At 51.7% G+C, this 22,439-nt stretch overlaps 1 protein-coding gene across 5 annotated transcripts in view; it reads right to left on the reverse strand.

Moving 5' to 3' along the window:
* The window catches only part of ITPK1 (inositol-tetrakisphosphate 1-kinase), a 180,193-nt gene that overhangs the window by 120,494 nt on the left and 37,260 nt on the right, over positions 1-22,439 (reverse strand). For 4 of the 5 annotated variants that reach the window (XM_042990419.1, XM_042990421.1, XM_042990422.1 and 1 more), the window contains one exon: positions 17,250-17,274. In XM_042990419.1, coding sequence (XP_042846353.1) covers positions 17,250-17,274 — 25 coding nt within the window. Of the gene's footprint in view, positions 1-17,249; positions 17,275-19,454; positions 19,922-22,439 lie in introns of those variants that run through there. The other variant, XM_042990420.1, reaches the window with a different exon arrangement.

Below are 22,439 nucleotides of genomic sequence, written 5' to 3' on the forward strand. Positions count from 1 at the left end.
ATCACTGAACATAGATTTTGGGCCAGGCTTTGTAGTAAGTGCTCTGACACTCTATCTCAATTAGTCTTCTCAACCTTAGGGGGTAGGTGATTGACAACCCCCTCTAGGCAAGGAGGCTGAGGCCCAGGGCTAAAGAACTAGCCCATGGCCACCAACAGTTGTGTGGTAAAGGCTGGTCCCTGGAGCACAATGCTTGCTGAGGGGGAGGGGGAGTTAGCAGGGGTGGTAGCTCCCCCAGCTCACTTACCTGGTCTGGTCAGAATTTCCCCTTGGCTAGCAACCTGCATATACATGTAAACCAGAGTAAAGCACAGGCCAGCAGGAAGGGCGGGGTTGGGGGGGGCGGCGGTGGGTAGGACCACAGTGCAGACAGGCCAGGCGTGGGGAGCAGCCTGCTGTGCTGGAAAGAAGCAGGACTGGGGACTACCCAGGGACCAGCCACCTCCCCACCAGCGCACACTCCCTGTCCCTTTCCCTGGGTCAGGCAAAATGCCCAGGGGCAGGGCTGCAGCCTGGCCCAGGCCCACAGCCACAATGGGCAGAGAGGAGGGTCTGGGGCATGGATGAAAAAGAACAGGGGGAGACAGAAGGTAAAAGGGAGAGAAACAGACTCTGCCTAAGATCTGGGTGCATTCAAAAATCCAGAAGGGCAAACTCTAAAACAATGGTGTCTTTCCTCAATTCTCTATAATGTTCAGGGCTTTTCCCCCAAGAAGTTCATGTTCCTTTTATAAACTGCAAAAACAATAAATACGACTTATTATTTATATAGCCCAAGAAATAATCACAGACTTGCCCGAATGCTATCAGAACCAGATGGTCATGACAGCAGCATCACAGCGACAAGCCAGAACCCCCACCAACATCCACGGAGGGAACGCAGTAACTCTGGTTACAGAGAGGATAGATTATGTGGCGACTAAGAACACAAGCCTAAATCGAACATTTAACAAAAGGGGAAACACTAACAATATGCTAAGCGTGTTTGTGGGGAGCAGATTACAAAAGGATAACAATTTTGTTTAAAATATATAAATACGTCTTCCATTTCTACATGCAGAGAAAAAACTCAAGGGCGTTCCTGAAGTCTGACTGCTGGTTATCTCTGGACTACCAGCTACCCCGGAGGGGCTTCTGGACCTTCTTGAAAGACATTTTCTCTCTTTCTTATTTTAATGCTTATTTATTTTCGAGAAAGAGAGAGAGAGAGTGTGCACAAGTGGGGGAGGGGCGGGGGGAGGAGGGGGGACACAGAATCCAAAGCAGTCTCCAGGCTGTGAGCTGTCAGCACAGAGCCTGACGCGGGGCTCGAACCCATGAACCGTGAGATCATGACCTGAGCTGAAGTTGGATGCTTAAACGACTGAGTCACCCAGGTGCCCCTTGAAACACATTTTCAAACCCCTTTCAAACCCCTTCTGGAGGATCAAAGGCTCCTGTTTTGTCTTTGTTTCCCCTTCTCCCCAGGACACGCTGGCTGGGCAGAGGCCCTTGTCCCCATTAGACAAATGACAGCACCAAGGCCTCACACAGCAAAATTAGGAGGCTGAGGCCCAGAGCTGGCTTGGGGACACCCAGGTCTAATGAACATGTGTGCCCAAAATGGTCAGCCCGGAATAGCCAATCAGCACACAACTTTATCAGGCCCTCAGCTTAGGGGAGGGAAGGCCTTCACATTTATGAAGCTCAATCAAGCATGCCCCTAGCCCCCACTAAGTGTCTCTCCTCTCTCTCCCATACCAGGCTCCCCTCCCCCCAGGCCACACTCCTAGGCCATTAGCTCAGTCCCAAAGGCATCCTTTCCTATCCAGGCTTTTGATGATCCTGTCAAAACACTGTAAATAACTTATTTCCACTTGGCAGGGCCTGCAGCAAAAAATATCATCCAGGCAGGGGCTACCTCTCCACGCCAGGAAACCCACACTCATCCTGCCCAGAGACCCCCCCGGGCCCCCACCTACCAAGGATGGGAAAGGCTCAGTGTCGAGGCCAAACTTCTGCCCAATTAGACAGGGGGTGGGCTTTATAAGACCCCTCAAGTCATTTCAGGAACAAGAAAACCAGTGAGCTGCCGAGAGGTCCTTACTACCCCACAACCCTACATACCACCCTACACCCCATCCCTGACTTCAGGTGCTCATGCACCCCCTAAGGAGGGCCTGCTCACCTAACCCTGCCCTATCTCATTCGTCTGTCTTGTCGCTATCTGGGAGGTGGGCCTCCGAGGGGTTTTGCCACTTCCCAGGGCTGCACATCAGCAGACTCTCAGTCCAGACAGGCAGCCTGAAGGCATTGGCTTTGCCATCGCCCACCCGTGGAGTCCAGTCCCACTCTGCTGCTCACTTGCTGGATGGTGCAAGGCAAAGGCACTCCAGGTGTCTGAACCTCAGCGCTCTCACTTGGCAAGCGGGGACACTAACAGTGGCACCCGGCAAGCAAGGCACAAACGGGAGCTGTCACTGTTGCTATCCGGGCTGGAAAGACACCAAAGCATTTTGAAATTATTCTGAGGGCATCTCAGACCTCCGAAGCGATCTTACTAGGTGATTACTGCCTGGATGTCTGGGAGCCCCGCCCTACATGTTCCCCCAGGACCCCTGATCAAACACCACCCAACCCCCACCTAACCCCGGAGCGCCTCCCAAGTGACTTCTGCGAGCGATGACCGTGCCCTGCTGCACCGCCAAGTCGCAGACACAGCGCGAGCCAGGATCTCCTTATAGGGTGGTTGCTCTAAGGCCATCATAGAAAGTTCAGAGAGAGAAATACCGACAGTCCTGCCCTGTGCAGACAGGGAACAAGGGACCCAGAACAACCAGGTCCCTGAAAGGGCTACCCTGCCAGCCACTTGTATAGGACATCAGAGAACTCAGGGGTAGGATGGGGCTGTGGTGCTTCCTGGGGGAGTTCTCCAGGCAAGGGTGGCTGAAAGGGAGAAACAAAGAAAAGAAAAGAAAAGAAAAGAAAAGAAAAGAAAAGAAAAGAAAAGAAAAGAAAAGAAAAGAAAAGAAAAGAAAAGAAAAGAAAAGAGAAAAGAAAGAAGGAAGGGGGAAGGAAGGAAGGAAGGAAGGAAGGAAGGAAGGAAGGAAGGAAGGAGAGAAAGAAAGAAAGAAAGTGAGCCAAGTTATGGCTCTGGATTTGCAAAATTTGGGGAAAAGCAGTGAAATCTCAGCTGCGCACAGGACTCCCAGGACCTGCCCCCAGCCAGTACGGGGGACGGGGGTCTTATGTGTCCAGGGTCAGGAAGTCATACTCTCAGAGATGATGATGCCTTTACCCCACCGTGGCTGGAACTGGAGATGCAGAGGGAGGAAGTAAATATATCAGCCTATGCCCTCGAACGCACCCCAGCCAGGGCAGACTCTTCTCTGATCCTGGGGGGCACCACAAAGCAGGCTGCACTCGCCCCCGCATCGAGGAGAAGGCCTCGGGCTTCCACAGTCAGGAGGGAACACCCTGAGCTGGGACCCCGCTGGCCCACAGCAGGAACATTACCCCTGTCGGCCCCTCCCTAAGCAAACCAGATGGATACAACTTACACGATAACATTTCCAGCTTCTTTTCTTGTGACAACAAATCAAACAACAAGGGTCCTTTTATTTTGGCTCATCTACCCATCCAATCACTCAATAATACACCTCATTTAAACTCCTACTGATTTCCATGGGCCCCTAAGGATAACATCAACAATGGTGGCACCAGCGAATAAAAAGGAGCAGCTCCTTCTGAGAACGTGCCGTGTGCCAGGCTCTGGGCTGCTCCTCAGCCGTATCACGTCCATGTCCCACCTCTGAGGCTGGCTCCATTATTATTGCCATTTTGTAAATGAGGAAACTGAGGGTCACTGGGCCCAAGGGCACTGGGCACGGCTAGCTGCAGCCCAACACCCATTCCCGATTCTCCTCTTCTTCAGTAACAAAACCCCAAGCTCCTGTGAGGTGACAGCATGCCCAGCAGAAAGACGGCACTTCCCACCCTGCTGGCCTCCAGGTATTAGAACGTTCGACTCTGACCAAGGCCAGCATGGGCAGCAGTATAACACGGGATCTCTAAGGAGATCACCTAATGAGAATAGATTCATGTGTGTGGCAGGGGTGCCCTATTCCCATACTGCTTTCCCATGACCTGGGATGTATACACAACGGCTGGAGCCTCAGCAGCCACTTTTACAAGGAGGTGAGCTTGGGCCTAGAAGATAGTGCGGCACAAACAGAGAAAAGGGGGTTCTTTAAAACTTTATGGAGCCCCTGCACCAGCCCCAGATTAGCCTGCATCCGGTTTCTTTGGCATAGAGAGAAATAAATGTAAGATTTTATTTAAGCCACTGCTATTCCCAATCTGCTACTGGCAGCCAAATATCAATCCTGACGGCTCCACAGTGAAGCTGCAGGTGGAGGGGTGTTAGGAGGATGAAAGCCGGCCAGGCAGAGATCCCCCCAAAACACAATATCCTTGGCATGACTCTCACGGAGAGTCATGGAGAATGTGCTCAGGCCACATATTTCTGCTTGTCTTACAATTTTCTGTTTTCATGCACATCAAGACAACCATGTCCTATTTGTGACTCTATGTTCTTCAACAGTTTAGGAAGGATGGTTCAAGCCTCTCCATAGATTTTACTCTCTCTCTCTCCTGATGACTTGAGAGTTCTAATCTCATTTCTCTGCACGCACTGGCTACCAGGAAGCTCAGCACCACTCTAGTGTGTCCTCACAGCACCAGGCCCGACAGCCAATATTACATCTCCTCTGTTCCTCACCTCGATTTACTTCTTCTGTGTTACTAACCTTTCCTTTGGGGAAAGCGAGAGAGCGTCAAGCATACAGAACGCTAAAAGGGAGGAATCTCCTAGACTATCAAATTCATGAAAGCTCGTTCTTTGAGTAGCTAAAATGGCAAATTATCTCCTAAGTTAGCACTTTGTAAGAACGAGGAAGATTCTCCAACTCATGTATACTTTCTGACCTTTCAAAGCAGTGCCACATGACACATCAACCTGTTGCTGAAAAAGACATGCCAAGATCTCTCAGCCGGGCCCTGCCTTTACACATTAGCAGGCACAGATTAAGAAATTTCCACAATATACAAGTATGCTATTACCGTATTTCGTCGGTTCAAAGGCACTGTCAGTCAGAACCATCACATTACACACTCATTAAAAGGTTTTTAAAGGCAAAACATAAGAGACTCTTAAATACAGAGAACAAACTGAGGGTGGATGGGGGGGTGGGTGGGAGGGGAAGGAAAGTGGGTGATGGGCATTGAGGAGAGCACTTGTTGGGCTGAGCACTGGGTGTTGTATGGAAGCCAATTTGACAATAAATTATTTTTTTAAAAAAGGGGTTTTAAGTAGGTTTTAAGGAACCAAAAGAATAAAAAAAAAAAAGTATGTTACTATAGCCAGAGAAAACCAATGGAGAGGTTCGTAGTGATTACCTCTAGAGAATAAGATGATGGGGAACTTTGCCAATTCATGTATTTCTGTAATATTTAATTAGTTTCCATTGATTTCCAAAGAGTTCTTGATCAGGCGCATCTATGAGCCAGAATGCTAGGCCTGCACAGTCTCCAGAAAAACAAGGCATGGTCCACGGCCCTACAGAGGCTCCGGAGAAGTGGGAAAAGCCCCCACAGTCCACGATTACACCATGCAATGGAAGCTTCTGTGTCTGGGAGGTGGGGCGCACAGGGTATGTTGCGGCCCACAAGAGGGAGGGGCTCTCTCGGCCTAGGGTATCCAGGAAGGCTTAAGGAGCTGGCGGCCGGGAGCTCGTTCAGACAGATTAATAAGTGTCAGCCAGATGGACAAGGAGAGGCATGGCGGGCTGCCAGGAGAGGGCATGCGGAGGACCAGGCCTCGCCACAGGCTGCTGGGCCTCTGCACGGGGTGCTTTGGGGTGCACTTGAGGAAGCGGCCCGGGTTAGGTTCCCTGGAGTGGGAACCAACTGTCAAGGGCTTCATGAACCCCTCCAAGGGATGGGACATCACCCTGTCCCCCTGGTGCTGCGGCCTCGCTGGGTCAAGATGGGGCTTGTGTGAGAAAGAGCACTTGAGCAGCTGGCCAGCAGACAGATGGGCCCGGTCCAGGAGAGGGTTCAAGACACCGCAGGCAAAGGAATCGCAAGGAAGCGCTGCTTTCAGAATCATGCAAAACCAGCAGTGGGGCGCGGAGGGTCACAGATGGACCAGGGAGCCAGCGTGCTGGGTTTTCTCTGCCTCGTGCTAGCTCAGGGACTGGGGCGAGCTCTCTCGGACTCAGTTGCCTCATCTGTAAAGTGGGGATAACAGAAGTTTATCCATTAAACAGCACCTATAAGAGTACTAACCGTCCTTCTCTGGATTGTCGTGGGGATTAAATTAGTTAACGTAGTAAATGCTTACGGAAGTTCCCAGACCACACGAGGCTGTGTGCACATCTGCTTTGATCACCTCCCCCACCCGTTATAGTGACCCCTCCCTAAGGAGTTGCCCATCTGACTGGGTTCCTCAGGACCCAATCAATTCTCCCACAGCCTGGGCTTCTAACGGTCTGCCCCTCCCTCTAGGCCCAGGGGCCTCAAAGACCTGCCCCAGCACTGTCCTCCCTCACCTCCCAGAGGCCAGAGACTAGCACAGTGCAGGGGCAGCCACTGCAATCTTCAGGCAGGGTGGCCGAGTGGCAGCCACACACAGCCTTTCAGAGGCATCAGCCACTGCCAAGGCTGCCTGTCCGTCCCTGGGTCCCCTAACCACCCCCCCCCCCCACTGCTGGCACAGAGCCAGGCAAGGGGACACTGTGATAAACCACCACTGAGTCCACACCGTGGGCAGCGGCTCAGGGCCACAAACGGTCTACAGGCCACAGGGCTCCACACACTGTAAGATCCTGGTGCCTCAGACTCAGTAACGTCACTTCTAGAGGGCGATCCAAACAGAGAACCAAAGAGAGAACGGCAGCACTGTTCGGAACAGCAAACCAGAAACCACTAGAACCTAGGGTTCCAGAGCAGAGCAAAGGTTCCTGAGGCTGAGACAGCGGGACGGCAGAAAACTGGTGCCGCCCTCGCAAGGATCATTTCCAAGGGGAGTAAACAGCACAAGCAAATCAACGTGTGTCCATCCTCCAAACGCAGGTCAGAAAACCTACAGATAAGAAAAGCCCAACCTGGATTCACACAATACTTAACAACGTATTTTAGGTAAAGGTACGAAAAAAGACCGAAATAAGTGTTTCAAAGATTATCTCTGGGCTTGCATCTTTAAGCCGGTCTTTCTCTCCCCAAATTTCAGAAACGAACACATAGTACTTCATGAAGAAAGAATAATCAAGGGTTTCCATCACCCACATCACCCAGTAAATGGAGCACACACCAGGGCCAGGCCCTGCACTCCCCAGAGACAAGAAAGTTCTGGCCCAGGAGAAGACATCGACTTGTAGCTCCAGCTAGGCATGGGAAGCCGGGGGTGGGGGGGATCCGCTGAGAGAGCCAGGAAGGTGTCACGGGCAAGGTGACACCTGAGCACACGTCTAACGGCACAAATAAAAACATGGCAGTGGGGAGGGTGATGCCAGCTTCTTGGCCAATGAAAGACTCAAGCCGCTTGGTGGTCCGCGAGCCTGAGCCGAAGGCAATGCCTGCTTCTCATAGCGCAGGCCGTGCGCCCAGGGCCCTCCAGTCAATGCCCCGCCTCGCCCAGTCTCAGCCCCCAGAGGGCCCCCCCTCCCAGCTGCACTGGCACTCCTACAACTGCACGGAGGACCGGGACTGAGCAGCTCTGGGCTGGCCACTCCAACAGGACCACATTTTGAGGAGTGACGCCCTGGACAACACCACCTCCAAGCAACCTCAAAACAGGCAACGGCTTTCGGTTGCCCTTTTCCTCCCTTCCTATTTCCCCCACGTGCCTCTTTTCATCTCTTCGCTTGTATGGTCACTACGCGGAAGGGGACCAGGGACCCAGGGCCCCGACTCCGTGTGGAATGGTATGGAGAAGCCTGGGTCCTGACAGGGCACACCCTGGCACCGTGGAGCACCGGTGCCCGGCTTCCCTGGCAGGGCCGCTTTCTGTTTTAAGGATAAGTTCAAGTTGACTCACCGAGTCAAAGGCTGGGGAAAGAACACCCCAGAACTGAGAATCACAGGCCTCCGAAGCCACACAGGACTGCCCCGACGCCAGAGACAGTTTCTATTTGCAACAGCAAGCCTAAAAAGCTCAAGAATAAAAATAAAACTGACAGAACTGAAACCATTCAGCGTACATGGGCAGCACGTAGCAGCTCATGAGCATTTTCCCATGTCGTCCTCCAAGATGCGTCTCTTAACAGCTCCTAAAAACATCTGATAAGAGCAGACCCTGATTTAAAGAACATTTCCCCCGCCCCATGCACCATTATTGTAAAAAATACCCTGATGTTTTCACATAAACTTGTCTGACTCTGTTACATATATATGCTAAGTAAATGACGGAGAATGAAAATACTTTTCAATGTTTTGAAAAAAAGAAATACAAATACCTGCATTTCAAATGGTAAGAAATAACATGTATCTTTTAAAAAGGAATTCAGAGGTGCCTGGGTGGCTCAGTCGGTTAAGCATCTGATTTCAACTCGGGTCATGATCTCCCAGTTTCTGAGTTCGAGCCCTGCATCCGGTGGACAGCACAGAGACCACTTTGGATCCTGTGTCTCCCTCTCTCTCTGCCCCCTCCCACTCACTCTCTCTCTCTCTCAAAAATAAAAAAATAAAGTATAAATAAAAAAGGAGTTAAGCTAAATTCACACAGCTAGAAACCAAAAAGTGTTACTTGGATGATGGAAGGTGGGGAGGGCAAAGCAAAGAGATCAGTAGACAACGTATTTTTCTAAGCACTGCCTCACTTACGGCTGTGCCCCTCCACCCTTAAGCCACATGGTTCGTAACAAAGGATGAGGGGACAATAAACCCGTACTCCTTAAGCTTCCATCAGGTGTCTTAGGTCCTGTGTAGTAAATGTCCTCCCATTTTAAAGATGATTAAGGTAGGATCACATACTCAGAAGACAAACTAATGGAAACTCAAACTCAGGTCTCTGGGCTCCTCGGGAAGGTCAAGCACAGACAAGAACAATCTGTATACCTGGGGGCACCTGGGTGGCTCAGTTGGTTAAGCATCCAACTTCAGCTCAGGTCACGATCTCGCGGTTCGTGAGTTCAAGCCCCACATCAGGCTCTGTGCTGACAGCTCGGAGCCTGGAGCCTGCTTCAGATTCTTGCCTCCCTCTCCCTCTGCCCCTCCCCTACTGGCTCGCTCGCTCGCTCTCTCTCTTTCCCTCTCTCTCTAAAATAAATAAACATTAAAAAAAATTTTTTTATTGAAAAAAAAAAAGAGTAATCTGTATCCCAATCACAGACCCAAACAACCATGGAAACGTTCTTCATAGAGTCGACTTCCCAATCTCATGGCCATGCTCCCTAGAGGTGCTGCTGCCTGCTATCAGAGGTCAGGGTCAGAGTCACATTCTGGTAGCCTTGAGAATAGCCCCCGCCCATGACGAGACAGCTCGATAACTGCCATGAGCTCTTCCAGCTACGAGGACGTCAGGCCCCCAGTAAACACCAAGACAACCTGTATTCTCGGAGCCCCTGTATTTGGCTCCCAAACACCCGGCAGAGGGGATGGACAAAAGGCAGAATGTCCACCCCTCGTGGGCCCCAACCACCTGGAAATAAAATCTAGTGAGGGCACGAGGCCAGGCAGCAAAAGCACCGTGCAGACGGTGTTGGTGGCAGAGTGAACCCAGGCGAGGATTAAATCATCTGACACTTTTAAGTACGTACCTTTTTTTTTTTTTTAATGTTTTTATTTTTGAGAGAGAGAGAGAGAGAGAGAGCATGAGCAGGGGAGAGGCAGAGCAAGAGAGGGAGACACAGAATCCGAAGCAGGCTCCAGGCTCTGAGCTGCCAGCACAGAGCCCAACACAAGGGTTCCAACTCACAAACCGTAAGATCATGACCTGAGCTGAAGTCAGATGCTGAACTGACTGAGCCACCCAGGCGTCTCTAAGTACATACCTTTTAAAGCAATTTCTGAACCACTGAAAATATTACCCAAATAACAAATATATTTCTTACAGCTGGCCAGAGAACTCAACATCTGTAAACCTTGGAAAGAAGCACCCTGCTCAGCCAACAGACTCTCTCCCTCTGGCTTTCAATAAGCCAGTTACCGGATTCAACGTGCCTATCTGAACCAGCCCTCCCCCCTCACTGGTCCTCTCCTTGCACCCCCATGCATGTCCAGAAACAAGTGAGAAGTCTGGGAAGTGACCCTCAATCTCACTCACCCGCCACATCCACCCACGTCCCATCATCTGTCTCCCCTTGCCTTCCACTACTGAATTAATCCCAGCCAGACCCCATCACCATGACCACCACCACTGCAGGCCATGGTCCCGGGCTCCTTCCAGAAGACCCAGTTCTCTGCCTTCCAGCCCAGTCTTTATCTAACCATCCTCCATATGCCCTGCAGTGGGATCTCCTGTCATGCCTTCTCACTGGAGCACACACCTCTCCGACACAAAAGCCCTTTAATGCCCACTGAACCCACACCCATGAACAGATCACCAGCCCTTTCTAGGTCTGGCCCCGCCACCCTTTCCGGCCTGACTACTTGCCAACTCCATCGGGGCCAAGGACCCAGTGTTTCCAAGCCTCTCACAGACAAAAGACCCCCTTGCCCAGCTTCTGGGTCCTTGTTCACATGTGCTCTCTGCCTGTAACGACATTCAAATATCTTACCCGCCCCCCAACCTAAGCTGGGTATATCCTGTATCAAGAAGCATCAACTTCCCTACAAGGCTTTCCTCATCCTTTGTCCACCCTCCCCTAACCGTCCACCCCTGTGTCCTCACAGGCCCCCACCACAGCACAGACGAGCCCTAGACCGCCTGGCACGCCCCCTCCAGCTCTCAGCCCGTCTTTCCCTTTCTGCTTGAGGGACCACCACCCAACCTCCTTTCCCGAATGGTTCGCACAGGAACAGTGCAAACATGTATACAAAGCACTCCAACATCTCAAGCAAGCAACAATTCTGGAGAAACCCGGAGCAAAGGCCTGCCGCCTGCCCGGCAAGCTGGGGAAACTTCTTTCGTCCTTGCCCACTTGAGAAACAGCGGCTGCTCCGGGGACTGGGTTTCGTAATGTCTGGATTCTCAAAGAATTTGGAAGGAAGGCAGTGAATCTATGACGGGTGGCTGTACTTCCCACACTTACAGCTTGTTCGTTTGCATTTTAAAATACAACTCCGGCCCCCTCTCCTGCAAACAGCCCTCTCCTTCTCCCCTTGGGCTTTGCAAACTGGTGAGAGCCCCCATAATGTGCGAGGCAGGGATGCAAAACACACCTTCCCGAGGATGCTGAGGCTGGAGGTGGCAGGACAACAGATGAGTTGTTCTTTCCAGATCTCCTTCCCTTAAGTTCAGGGCTGCCCTAGAAAGGGGCAATGGGGTCCAGGGACAAAGAACCTCCCAGGCTTCCCTCCCAAGCCTTCCCCACAGATCAGGTCAGAGTGGAAAATGCTCCCAAGGTAACGCCATCCTTCAAGGCTGATGCAAACTTCCTGCTTGGCCTTCGGCAGAGCCCTAGGCTCACACCCTAGGCCCCCGAGGCCACAGATGACCCAGGAGGTCAAGAAATGTTTTCTCCAAATGAAGGCTCAGTGGGTGGAGGGACACTGATGGCTGTGCCACAGCTTGCATTTGGTCATTTCTGCAACCTGTGTGTTGCAGGAGCAGGAGCAGAACAGCCTGGGACATAGGTGAAGCACCTGTCGGGACCATGGGTTTGAACGTGGCTCTCAGCTAGGCTCTGTCAGGTGGACGAGGCCTATAGCCATGAGCAAGGCTTACTCTGCCTTTCTCTGGGACGCCTTCCTGACTTTATCTCTTGCACGCCTGTGCAAGTGACCCCCACCAACTCTGGCTCTGGATGCCGACCGCAGACTGCAGACTTCAGAAGGAAGGAACCAGGCTTTGGCACGGTGAGTCCCCCACACCCGCGGCCTGGCGCACCGCAGGCACCCAAGAAAGATGCGCTGAATGCCGCTACGGGGAGAGCCCAGTCTTCCCAACCCACACCTGCTGGCCGTGAGGGGCCTCAGTGGCTAAGCAAGGCCTGAAATGGAGGAGTCAGGGCGTGTCCGGCATCCTCATTACAATAATACCGAGGAAGAAACCGAGGCAAACAGGTGCCTGCGACCATCACTGTCATGACAGGCAGCCCCTCCGGAGCTGGGAGCAGAGGGCACCCCATCTCACAGTGTGCCTCACTCTCCCCTTGTCTTCTTGCCTGAGCCCCGACATTAAACACAAGGCAGCACTCCTCCCGGACTGGGGGCTTCTCCTGCTACATGAGCAGAGAACAGCAGGTTTTCCTAATTACAGCACCACCTGGCCTAACAGGCCCAGGTTAGGGGACACCAGTCGGCCCGCAGACAGGCCCGTTGCCAAGGCTTTTCTGGGTCTCAGTGGCCGCACAGGCCCCAGCGTCTGGATGGCCTAGGAGCCAAGCCACTGCCCCCTCGGAGATGGCACCTGCCTCTGAGCCCAGTTCTGAGAAGTCAATGGGGTAGCGTCCTAAAGCAGTGGCCTTCCAACCAAAGCCCCCAGAATAAATGTTTACAATTACGTATCTTTTTGTGCATTTTCCAGTTGACATCTAAAATTTCTCATCGTAAGTTTAAATACTTGGAAAGGATGTAATTTCCAACATATTGTAAATATTAACATTTCAAAATAAAACTGTTCCTGTTTCTCTTTTAAATGGATCCAGTGGAATCTAAATACCATAGCGATTTGAGGTCCACCACCATCCATCCTAAAATTACAGAATCCAGTGCTCTTAAACACTGGGAGATTTAGAAAAGTTCCCTTTGCCTCCTCCAAGCCCAATACCCAACCCGCATCCTTCAGTGAATTCTATGTTTAAAAGCCTTTTACTGAGTAGTCTATTACACTACTAGGCAAAAAAGAACTGTATGTATATAAAGGTTTCAATTTTTTAATTTCGTGTGACCATTAAGCTCTAAGTGTCAGAAATTTTCTTCTGGCTTGAATTATTATTACAATTACTATCAGTACATAACGGATGCACATGACCGAAACATCACTGACTGTACAAGGAAAAACATCACAGCTTATTAGGAACACATCTCAGAAGAGACGAGTGGGAATTTTTCAAAAGTATTTCAAGTACCCACAGATGAAGGCAGAGCTCACTGTCAGTTGTATTTTTCAATGTTTATAGATGCAAGCGCTAACACCCCTTCTTCAAGCAAAAGGATGGGATGGGAAGAGATTTACATAGCAAATTCTCTGAATTCCTTCAAAAGTATATGCTAAGAATTATAGTCATTTGTTATCAAAAATCTATCAGCTGACAACTCGTTCAGATCCTCTTTCAATTTTGTTGCAAGGGAAGAACTGGAGAAACCTTACCTGCCCCAGGGGGACCATGGGTGACAAGGCCCAGGTGGGTTTTATGCCCCAGGGTCGTATCTGCCTTGACAATGTAAATAACAAGCTTGCTGTGTGCGAAGTATGGTACCAGCTGCCTTACCCAAATTAACTCAATTAGGTCTCAGGTGATCCCGGGGGACAGGCACAAGTATTGTCCCCATTTTACAGACAGGGAGACTGAGGCTCCGAGTGGTCAGGCATCTAGTGCAAGGTCACACAGCCAGAAACCTGGGCCCAGGTGATCCTAACCCTCACTGCTGCATGCACTGCCTCCGCAGAAGTGGGAGGAGGCCAATGTGGAAAGGGTGCCAGGAAGGAGGGTTTACAGGCTCCTTCCCAAGCAGATGTGGTGAGGAAATGAGCACATGAGGAAGTTGAGGACCTGCAAATTTTGCTTTCTTTTGTTTTTGTTAATTTTAATATTATTTATTTTTGAGACAGGGAAAGAGAGCGTGCGAGCGGGGGAAGGGCAGAGAAGAGAGGGAGACACAGAATCTGAAGCAGGCTCCAGGCTCTGTGCTGACAGCAGAGAGCCCAAGGTGAGGCTCGAACTCCTGAACCGCGAGATCAAGACCTGAGCCGAAGTCAGACGCTTAACAGACTGAGCCACCCAGGCGCCCCAAATTTTGCCTTCTTGAATGTGCTCCCATCCTACCTTGGAGAGGTTACCCACAGATGTTTCTGTCAAGTAAACGGTATCAGTGCCTGGTACACCACAGTCCCCGATAAATGTCGACACTCACGTTGTTACTACTGCCTTTAAATCCCAGGCAGAGAAATAACTTCCCTGACGGGAGGGTACCTTGGGATCTTACCAGCACTCTACAGTCTCGGTTCCTGACCCCGGACCCCAATATCCTTTTTCTAAATAGAAGCCAAAGCCCAGGTGACAACAGGCCTGGAAACAGTCAATAAATGGAGCAGAAAAACCACGGGCTCTGGAGACAAACTGACCCACAGTCAAAACCCAACTCTACCACTTACCAGCTGAGTTCCCCCAGGGGAAGTCACAACATCCTGAGCCTCAATGGAGGCTCGTCTCTAAGATGGGCATGAAAACACTACTCGTGTCACTGGACGGCTGCACAAAAAGGGACATTGCCACTGGGCGACCAGACACAAGAGATACTAGATGTTGGCTGACGGCACGCTTCCTCTCCGCCCCCTCAGTCACTGACACCTCGTATCTGGCGAGCACCCACCATCTCCAGCACCCAGCGGCCCACCAGCCCGGGGATCTGGCGCACAGAGGCCTGGCTAATTTTGAAAACCCAGCCAAGTGCCTTGGCTTCCAGATTTTGCAAAGAGTCTTTCTCTACATCTTGAAATTTCAAGTTCTCCAAACACTCGGGGCTGCCAGGAGGAGGTGAACAGGGAGGCGTCGCGGTGGGTTTTATTTTTAGATACTGGCGTGGAAAGCGTCCAGTTTGGCTTCTCTCTGGTGCCCGGTCACCACTTCCTCCCCGAAGTCATCACCAAAAGGAACAGCAGACACATCAAGGAAGCATTTCGTAACTCTTCTGCCCGGTACACTCCGTAACAATGGCTCCAAGGTTTTAGTCCCGGGCGCCCTGGTGGCTCAGTTAAGCATCCGACTCTTGATTTTGGCTCAGGTCGTGATCTCACAGTTTGTGAGGTCCCAGCCCCGCGTTGGGCTCTGTGCTGACAGCATGGAGCCTGCTTAGGATGCTCTCTCTCTCTCTCTCTCTCTCTCTCTCTCTCTGTGTCTCTCTCTCTCTCTCTCTCTCTCACCCTCTCTCTGCCCCTCCCCCACTCACACTCACACATGCACTCTCTCTCTCTCTCAAATTAAAAAAAAAAAAAAAAACTTTAAAAAAAATTGAATAAATAAATAACTAGAGGTTTTCATCTAAACCTTCCCAGGAAGCCATGTAAAAGCAAACACACTGAACCCCCAGGTTATTCCTCACATCCTGAAATTCCAAGTCCCTCTCCCCTCTTCTCCCCTCCCCCCCTCCCTCTTTTGGTAGGGGTAGTGGCACCCTACTGTGTTAGTCTAAGATTTTCCAGGACAGGAATCAGGTATTGGGGGAAGGGCACATTTTTTCCCCTTTTAAGTAACGTGTTTATTGGTGAGCACGTGAATTCACTTCCTCTAAATATCGCTCCCCCGCAGAAATTTCTTCGTGAACCTGGACAAGCGCTATAGTTAACCTCAGGGAAGCACCTGGACCTTCTCTTAGCAACCTCCAGCTACAGCTCCAACTTTAAGGCCAGGACTTGATGGTGGGTACAGCAGCATCTGCAAAGGATCTGGTGACATCCAAGGTAACCGTAGGTAAGGACTAAGAGACCAAAATAAGCCAAAGCATCCTGGAGCAGGACCGATGTGAGACACCTGGCCCCAGAATGACCAAGGTACAACTGCACTTCCTCTGCCCACTGCTGGACCCCTGACAGGCATTATCAATCAACCCCTGCCCTCAGCCACTCACAGATTTAGATTCCTCCAGGCAGCCACTACCAATCAATCAGAAGCGGCCCCGAAAGCATACTTCTCAGCCATTCCTGAATTCCGACTTCCCTCTTTTAATGTGTAAGAAATTAAGGTCCACAGAAAAACTCAGTGCAGATCACACAACTTTGCAGAGCCAAAATGAGCCTGGTTGAAAACTCTACAGTTGATGAGGGGCTTCCAGAAACTGCCTCCTCCCCCAAAACCAACCTCAGCCTCCAGGTGACAAGTTCAACCTGCTACAAGGAGGGAGACCAGAGGGAGACCAAGGCTTCCAGACAGAGCCACCCAGCCCCACCCCACCAACCACCCCCAATGGCCAATGTCAGAGCAGGTACATCTATTTTGGGGCCACAGAGCCCGCCCCAGGCCCTGGGAGGGATTCTCTCTCCATCCATCCCTCCTTCTCCAGCCAATGAGCACCTGACTTAAGTCTGCCCCAGAGTGAGGCAGCCCAAGGGTCAGGAGCCCCCCATACTGACTCGGTCCACCTTCCAGGAGCCAGTGGCCCACAGAGAAGATTGGGTGTCACCAACTGATAGCAGGATGGGGATGCACCTGACCTGGGGAGGGGGAGGGGGAAAGGAGAGGGGAAAGAGTACTCTTGGAGATGATACCACTCACAAGAATGGTCCAAGATAGGAGAAGACTCACCCTCAGAGGGCTGAACAGCCAAGGCAGGGGCCCAGGGGGACTCGTGCTCCCTCAGCAAAGACGGAGGGCAGGCATGGACCAACCGTGGGGGCATCAGGACCACGGATGTCTGGCGGGGTGGCTAAGCTCCCGCACCCTGTACCCCCACTCCCACCCAGAGCCCCACTTCTCCCCCAAGCCAGCTCCTTCCACCGATGACCCCACTGCAACTCCACAAGACCCAGAGACCACCAAGCATGACCCACGTTCTGCCAGGGCAGAAACCACAGAGATTCCACAGGGGGAGAAGTTAAAAATGACATGCAAGTGAAGAAGCTAAGCACCCAGACTCTTGGGGCGCCCGGGCAGCTCAGTCGGTTAAGCATCCGACTTCGGCTCAGGTCATGATTTCACGGTTTGTGAGTTCGAGCCCTGCGTCGGGCTCTGTGCTGACAGCTCAGAGCCTGGAGCCCATTTCAGATTCTGTGTCTCCTTCTCTCTCTGCACCTCCCCCACTTGTGCTCTGTATCTGTCTATCAAAAATAAATAAATGTAAAAAAAAAAATTTTAAAAAAAAAAGCACCCAGATTCTTGAGGGAGAAGGGGAAAGGGGGCCCTAAAAGGCCCGCCCACGCGAACAACAGTGAAGGTATGGTCTGTACTCACCTGCACGACTTCTATCCCCCGCTTCCTGTGGAGAGAAACAAAGAAAACAAAGGTTACTCAGGCAGCCAGGAAGCATCCTTCCAGAACATTCACTACAGCCAGCTGATGGCAGGACAGGCTGCAGCTGCACCTCTCAAACACGATCCCCAGAACAGCCTCATTTGCAAAGGGAAAGTCTGCAAACTCCTAGCCAGTCCTCAAAGCCACCTTCAGGCAGGCAGAGAGAGAGAGAGAGAGAGAGAGAGAGAGAGAGAGAGAGTTGTTTCCTGAGAGGGACCTGGCTGTAGTTCTACAAGGACCCCAAGTTTGCTGGCTTTCCTCATAGGCATCCCGCTCTCCAATCTCAGGGCCAGCCCTTCATGGGCACAGCTCCAGCCTGGATCACCCCTGTACCCTTCCCTCCACCTTATTTACCCCCAATGGCCTGACCTTCCCTCCTGGACTCAACCACCTCCCATGGCTCCCCATTTCTTCCCATATCAGGTCTACTACCTCGGCCTGGCCTCCCAGGTCTGCCTCAGCCCATCTGCTCTCCCACACGGCAGGAGTTCCCCAAACCCTTCAGCCCTGCTCAGTTCAGTGCAATCCTGGCCATCTTTAGCCCCCACTGACCCCCTATGCATCCTTCCACCCTGACTCAACCATCACGGGCCTCGCCAATATTCCTGCAAGCCCGGGCCCTGCCTCTTCCATCTCTCACCCACAATCCCATGGCCAATATTCACCTACACACATGCCCTAATGACCCCACCCCATTACAGACAGGATCAGGGGCTCTGAGCAGTGCACAAAGGCCCCCTGCCACACACCCACCTTTACCTCCCCTGCCCTACATTCCTCACTGAAAGCCTTTGGGCACAGGGCCATGCCCCTTCTCCAAGTCTTGGTCCACACTTTCCAGCCCAGCTTTCAGGATGTGGCTCAGACAGAAGTTCTCCCAGGAAGCCTTCCCTGACCCACGACATCCTCGCCCCACTGACCCACCCAGAGCCAGAATATTCCCGAGAACTTGGGGCTACCACTATATCCCAGCCCTTCGTTCCAGAGCCCCAGTGGGCTGTCGCCTGGGGCAGGATGCTAGGGAAGGCGCAGGATGCATGGAATGCAGATGGCTTGCCAATGGCCATGCCCACAAGTGTTTTCCTGAGAAGAAAGGCTAGGCCGCCCACGGACGCTCAAAGGACCCGTGACCAGGAAAGGTCAGAAATTAGAGCAGGGACTATGGCAGATTCAATGGCTGTGTGTACCCTGTGCCTACTTATGGGGCCCGCCCGGCATACAGACACTCCCTAAACGTAAGTACATAAACACCTCGCTCGGGTTCCCATGCCCAGACTGGCCCAGCACTCAGGGGCACAATAAATGCGACAGCCATCGCTCGGGCCCTGGAGGGGCTCACGGTCTAGGGGAGGAGGTGGGCACAAAGCCCCCGGGAAGTCTCTGGGCACCAGTGAGTGGGCACCGACACCATTCCCTCACACAACACAGCTGAGGTGACAGCTACCAATCTCACGTTACCTTCTGAGAGCCGGGCACCAAGTGGAACCTCCGAAGGAAGCCATGAGGTCAGTCCAAGAGGGCGGACCGGCTCGCACTGCAGGATACGCCAAACCGGCCCTCCCCTTAACCCCCAACAACCTCAACACAACCTCGGGTCCCAAGGAACCCAGTGGGAAAACCACAGTGGTTGATGCTCTCCGGGGTCTCCACCATCACTCAGCTTCTCTAGAGTTCCAGAAGGAATGACAGCCAATACCGATGTACTGCCATGACTTCATGGAGGGGAGACTGGGCACAAGAGCACAGCCCTGGGCCACCAGCACCCACAGCAGGGGGGCAGACGGCGCCCTGAGAAATCTGCACCAGCTCACAACCCACATCATCTCTGAGCCCTGTGGACACCTCAATGCATTGGCCTCATTCCCAGATTGTCCCGCCCCACGGAGCATGGGTGATAGGAACCGGTCCTAGGGCACTTGGCTCAGGACTGTGACCAGCCAGGTAAGGTTCAGTGTGACTCCGCACTTTGTCCCTGCCCCAGGACAGAAATTTCAAACAGCTAAGGGAGCAGCCCCCCTCAGCCAGTCCCAAAGGACTTGGAGCCACACCTCAGGAAAAATGGACAGCACTGAAGGAGACAGAGGGCGCAAGTAGACGTGACCCGCACCAGGTAGAAAAGGGCTTCCGCTGGGCTGCAGCCCAGACCTGGGTTTTCCCTCTTCGTTAATCCTCACGGCATCCCGATTATCCCGGCGTGTGGCTCTCATCTCCTTATGAAGCCAACTGCGGGTCACTTCCAATCCGTCTACATCTGACCTCATCCCAGTCAGCTCTCCCTCCCCCGGTCCTAAAAAACAAACAGGATGCTGACTTTGAGCTAACTCTGAAAACACAAGAGACCCATAACATAAAACAAAACAGTAATCCTGAGAACAGGCAGGCTGAAAATCTTAAGTGTGGCTGAGCTGTCAGGGGCCAGACCAGTTCCTCTGCGCCTCAGAGCTCCAAGAACAGGATAAATTGTGACTCTGGCAGAAAGGAGGGGGCGCGGCTCCCCTTTCAGCCCACATCAGGCCACACAAGTACGCGAGACACCCTCAAGGCGAGGGCAGCTATGGTGTGACGGATGCTCTCTGCTCACTGACGGCTTCCGCAGCCCAACCAGGGAGGGGCAGTGATGACCCATTACTCAGATGAGCAAGCGGAGGCTGGGTGATCTCAGGAAGTGCGCGCAGTGGCTCTGCAGCCAGGCTCGCCCACACCTGGGTGGCAACTGACAGGCCCAGCAGAGCCGGCACAGGAGACACTGAGATGGACCAGCCTGGTCTCCATGCTGCAGGGCCTCGGTGTAAGAGGGGAGGCGAGGAGGCCGGCAGAAAACCACATGGCCCATGGTGGCAGGACCCTACGCACACCACTGTGGCCCACTTGGGAAAGGAGAACGGAAACCCAACCCAAAAACGACCAACAACCCTCATTTTCCAAACAGCAGGCTCCTGAAATCCCAAACGTTCAGAATTTGGTTCAGGACGCCCAAGGGGAAGACGGAGGGGAAGATAAACCAGAGAACTCGTTGTCAAGTGATTAACTGCTCCCCCTGAAAACTCCAGTCCCTCATCGCACCCCACAGACGTCCTCAAATGTGCAGTGTTCCAGGCTGTGGCTGTTAATTGCCACGCTGTGACAGCAGAAGACCAGTAGCAACTTACACACCCTAAGAGACCTTTAACAAACCACACGTGGTCAGAGAAATACTAGGCAGTGAGTAAAAAGAATGCAGAAGTCCTCCATGCACCCTCAAGGCTTTCTCGCTGAGACACTGCTATGTGAAAATACAAGGTGCAAAACCCCGTGTGCGGTGTGCAATTACCTGCGTTCAGAACAGCATCCAGCACAAGAAGGAGGGCTTGCATATATACAGAATGAATCTGAAAGTACCACAAGAAAACAGTAGTGGGATGGCCTCTGGTCAAGGGCAAGGGCAGCCGGGGGGTGGGGTGAGAAGACTTTTTTTTCACTGTGCTCTCTCATGCTTGAGCTCTGTGCCACGTGCATCCAACAACATATTCTCAAAAACTAGAGGAGTGTGTTTTTTGAATTGTCTTGTAAATAATAGGTAAAACTCCAGTGGCGCCTGGGTGGCTCAGTCGGTTAAGCATCTGACTCTTGATTTGGGCTCAGATCACGATCTCATGGTTCATGAGTTCAAGCCTCACGTCGGGCTTAGGATTCTCTCTTCCTCTCTCTCTGGCCTCCCCCACTCACTCATTTTCTCTCTCCCTCAAAATAAATATTTTAAATAAATAGGTAGGTAGATAGATAAATGAATAAATGAATGAATGAATGAATGAATGAATAAAGGTAAAGCTCCAGCTGCCAGCATTCTCAGTACTTGGCATAAGGTAAATGCCTGATAAAGCATGAGTCAATCAATCAATCAGTAAAGTGAAGCAGGAGTTCAGGATTCATCTAGAAAAGCTTCCAAGTTGTGCTCAAAGAGGAGCTGAAACAATGCCCATTCTGGAATCACCAGACTGCCCTAGAAGGAGCATTCAGTCTGGATTCTAAGGGCATTTCAATATTCGAGTATCTGAAAAACAGACCAGGAGGGAGCACAAAGCCTGTAAACTGTGGACACAGCAGAAAAGTGACGGGTGGCTTTTTTTCCTTTACATTTCCGTGTATTTTCTTTTTTTTTTTTTTTTAATTTTTTTTGTAATGTTTATTTATTTTTGAGACAGAGAGACAGAGCATGAACGGGGGAGGGTCAGAGAGAGAGGGAGACACAGAATCGGAAGCAGGCTCCAGGCTCTGAGCCATCAGCCCAGAGCCCGACGCGGGGCTCGAACCCATGGACGCGAGATCGTGACCTGAGCTGAAGTCGGACGCCCAACCGACTGAGCCACCCAGGCGCCCCATACGTTTCTGTGTATTTTCTAGTTTCCTACAATAAGGATAGATATTACTCCCAAAATGATAGAAAAAGTAACACTAAAAGTTAAAGTTAAATAATCAAAGGAGTTTATTAAAAAGCCTGCACCTGGAGAAAACTTCTACAGGCTCTAAAACTGTCACTTTCTCAGTACCTATTACATTGATAAGTTTTGGACAGAGATCTACCCCCACAACTCATAAACTTTTTCCAAATGTTTTTCCAAAAACTGGATAGCTGTGAAGGGAGGATCTATATCGTAAAAAGACCCTTCCTCACCAGAAGCCTAAGGAGAGCACAGCCTTGAGGAATTTTAAATGCTCACTTGCAAAACAAACTAGCCTTTCAGGACAGGACGGAGAGCAATCAGGGAAAACTTCCGGGAGGAGGCGGCATTGGCCATTTGGAAGACAACTGAAGGGAAACTACAGACCAACACTAGGGAGGAGAGATTAAAGAGGAATAACATGAGGAGTGCCCCCCTTCCCAAAAGGGAGTGTGGGAGCATAAGATCCACTACGAGGAGTGGGCAGGGGCAATGAGAAGTGGACAGAAGATGCGAGCAAGGCCCAGAGGCCCAGAATATCACAGCGCAGCCTGGCCCTTACCCTGTGGGCCAGTGGGTCCCAAATACCAGGGTGGATGACTAAGAATCACCACTGGGGTTTGTCAAAAATACCCATTCAAGGTCTAGTCCTGCAGACTCTGATTCCGGAGGTCTAAGGTCTAAGGCCAGGGAGGGATTCGGGGCTTGTTCG

The sequence above is a fragment of the Panthera tigris genome, chromosome B3 (genome assembly GCF_018350195.1).
Source record: "Panthera tigris isolate Pti1 chromosome B3, P.tigris_Pti1_mat1.1, whole genome shotgun sequence".
Classification (NCBI taxonomy): domain Eukaryota; kingdom Metazoa; phylum Chordata; class Mammalia; order Carnivora; family Felidae; genus Panthera; species Panthera tigris.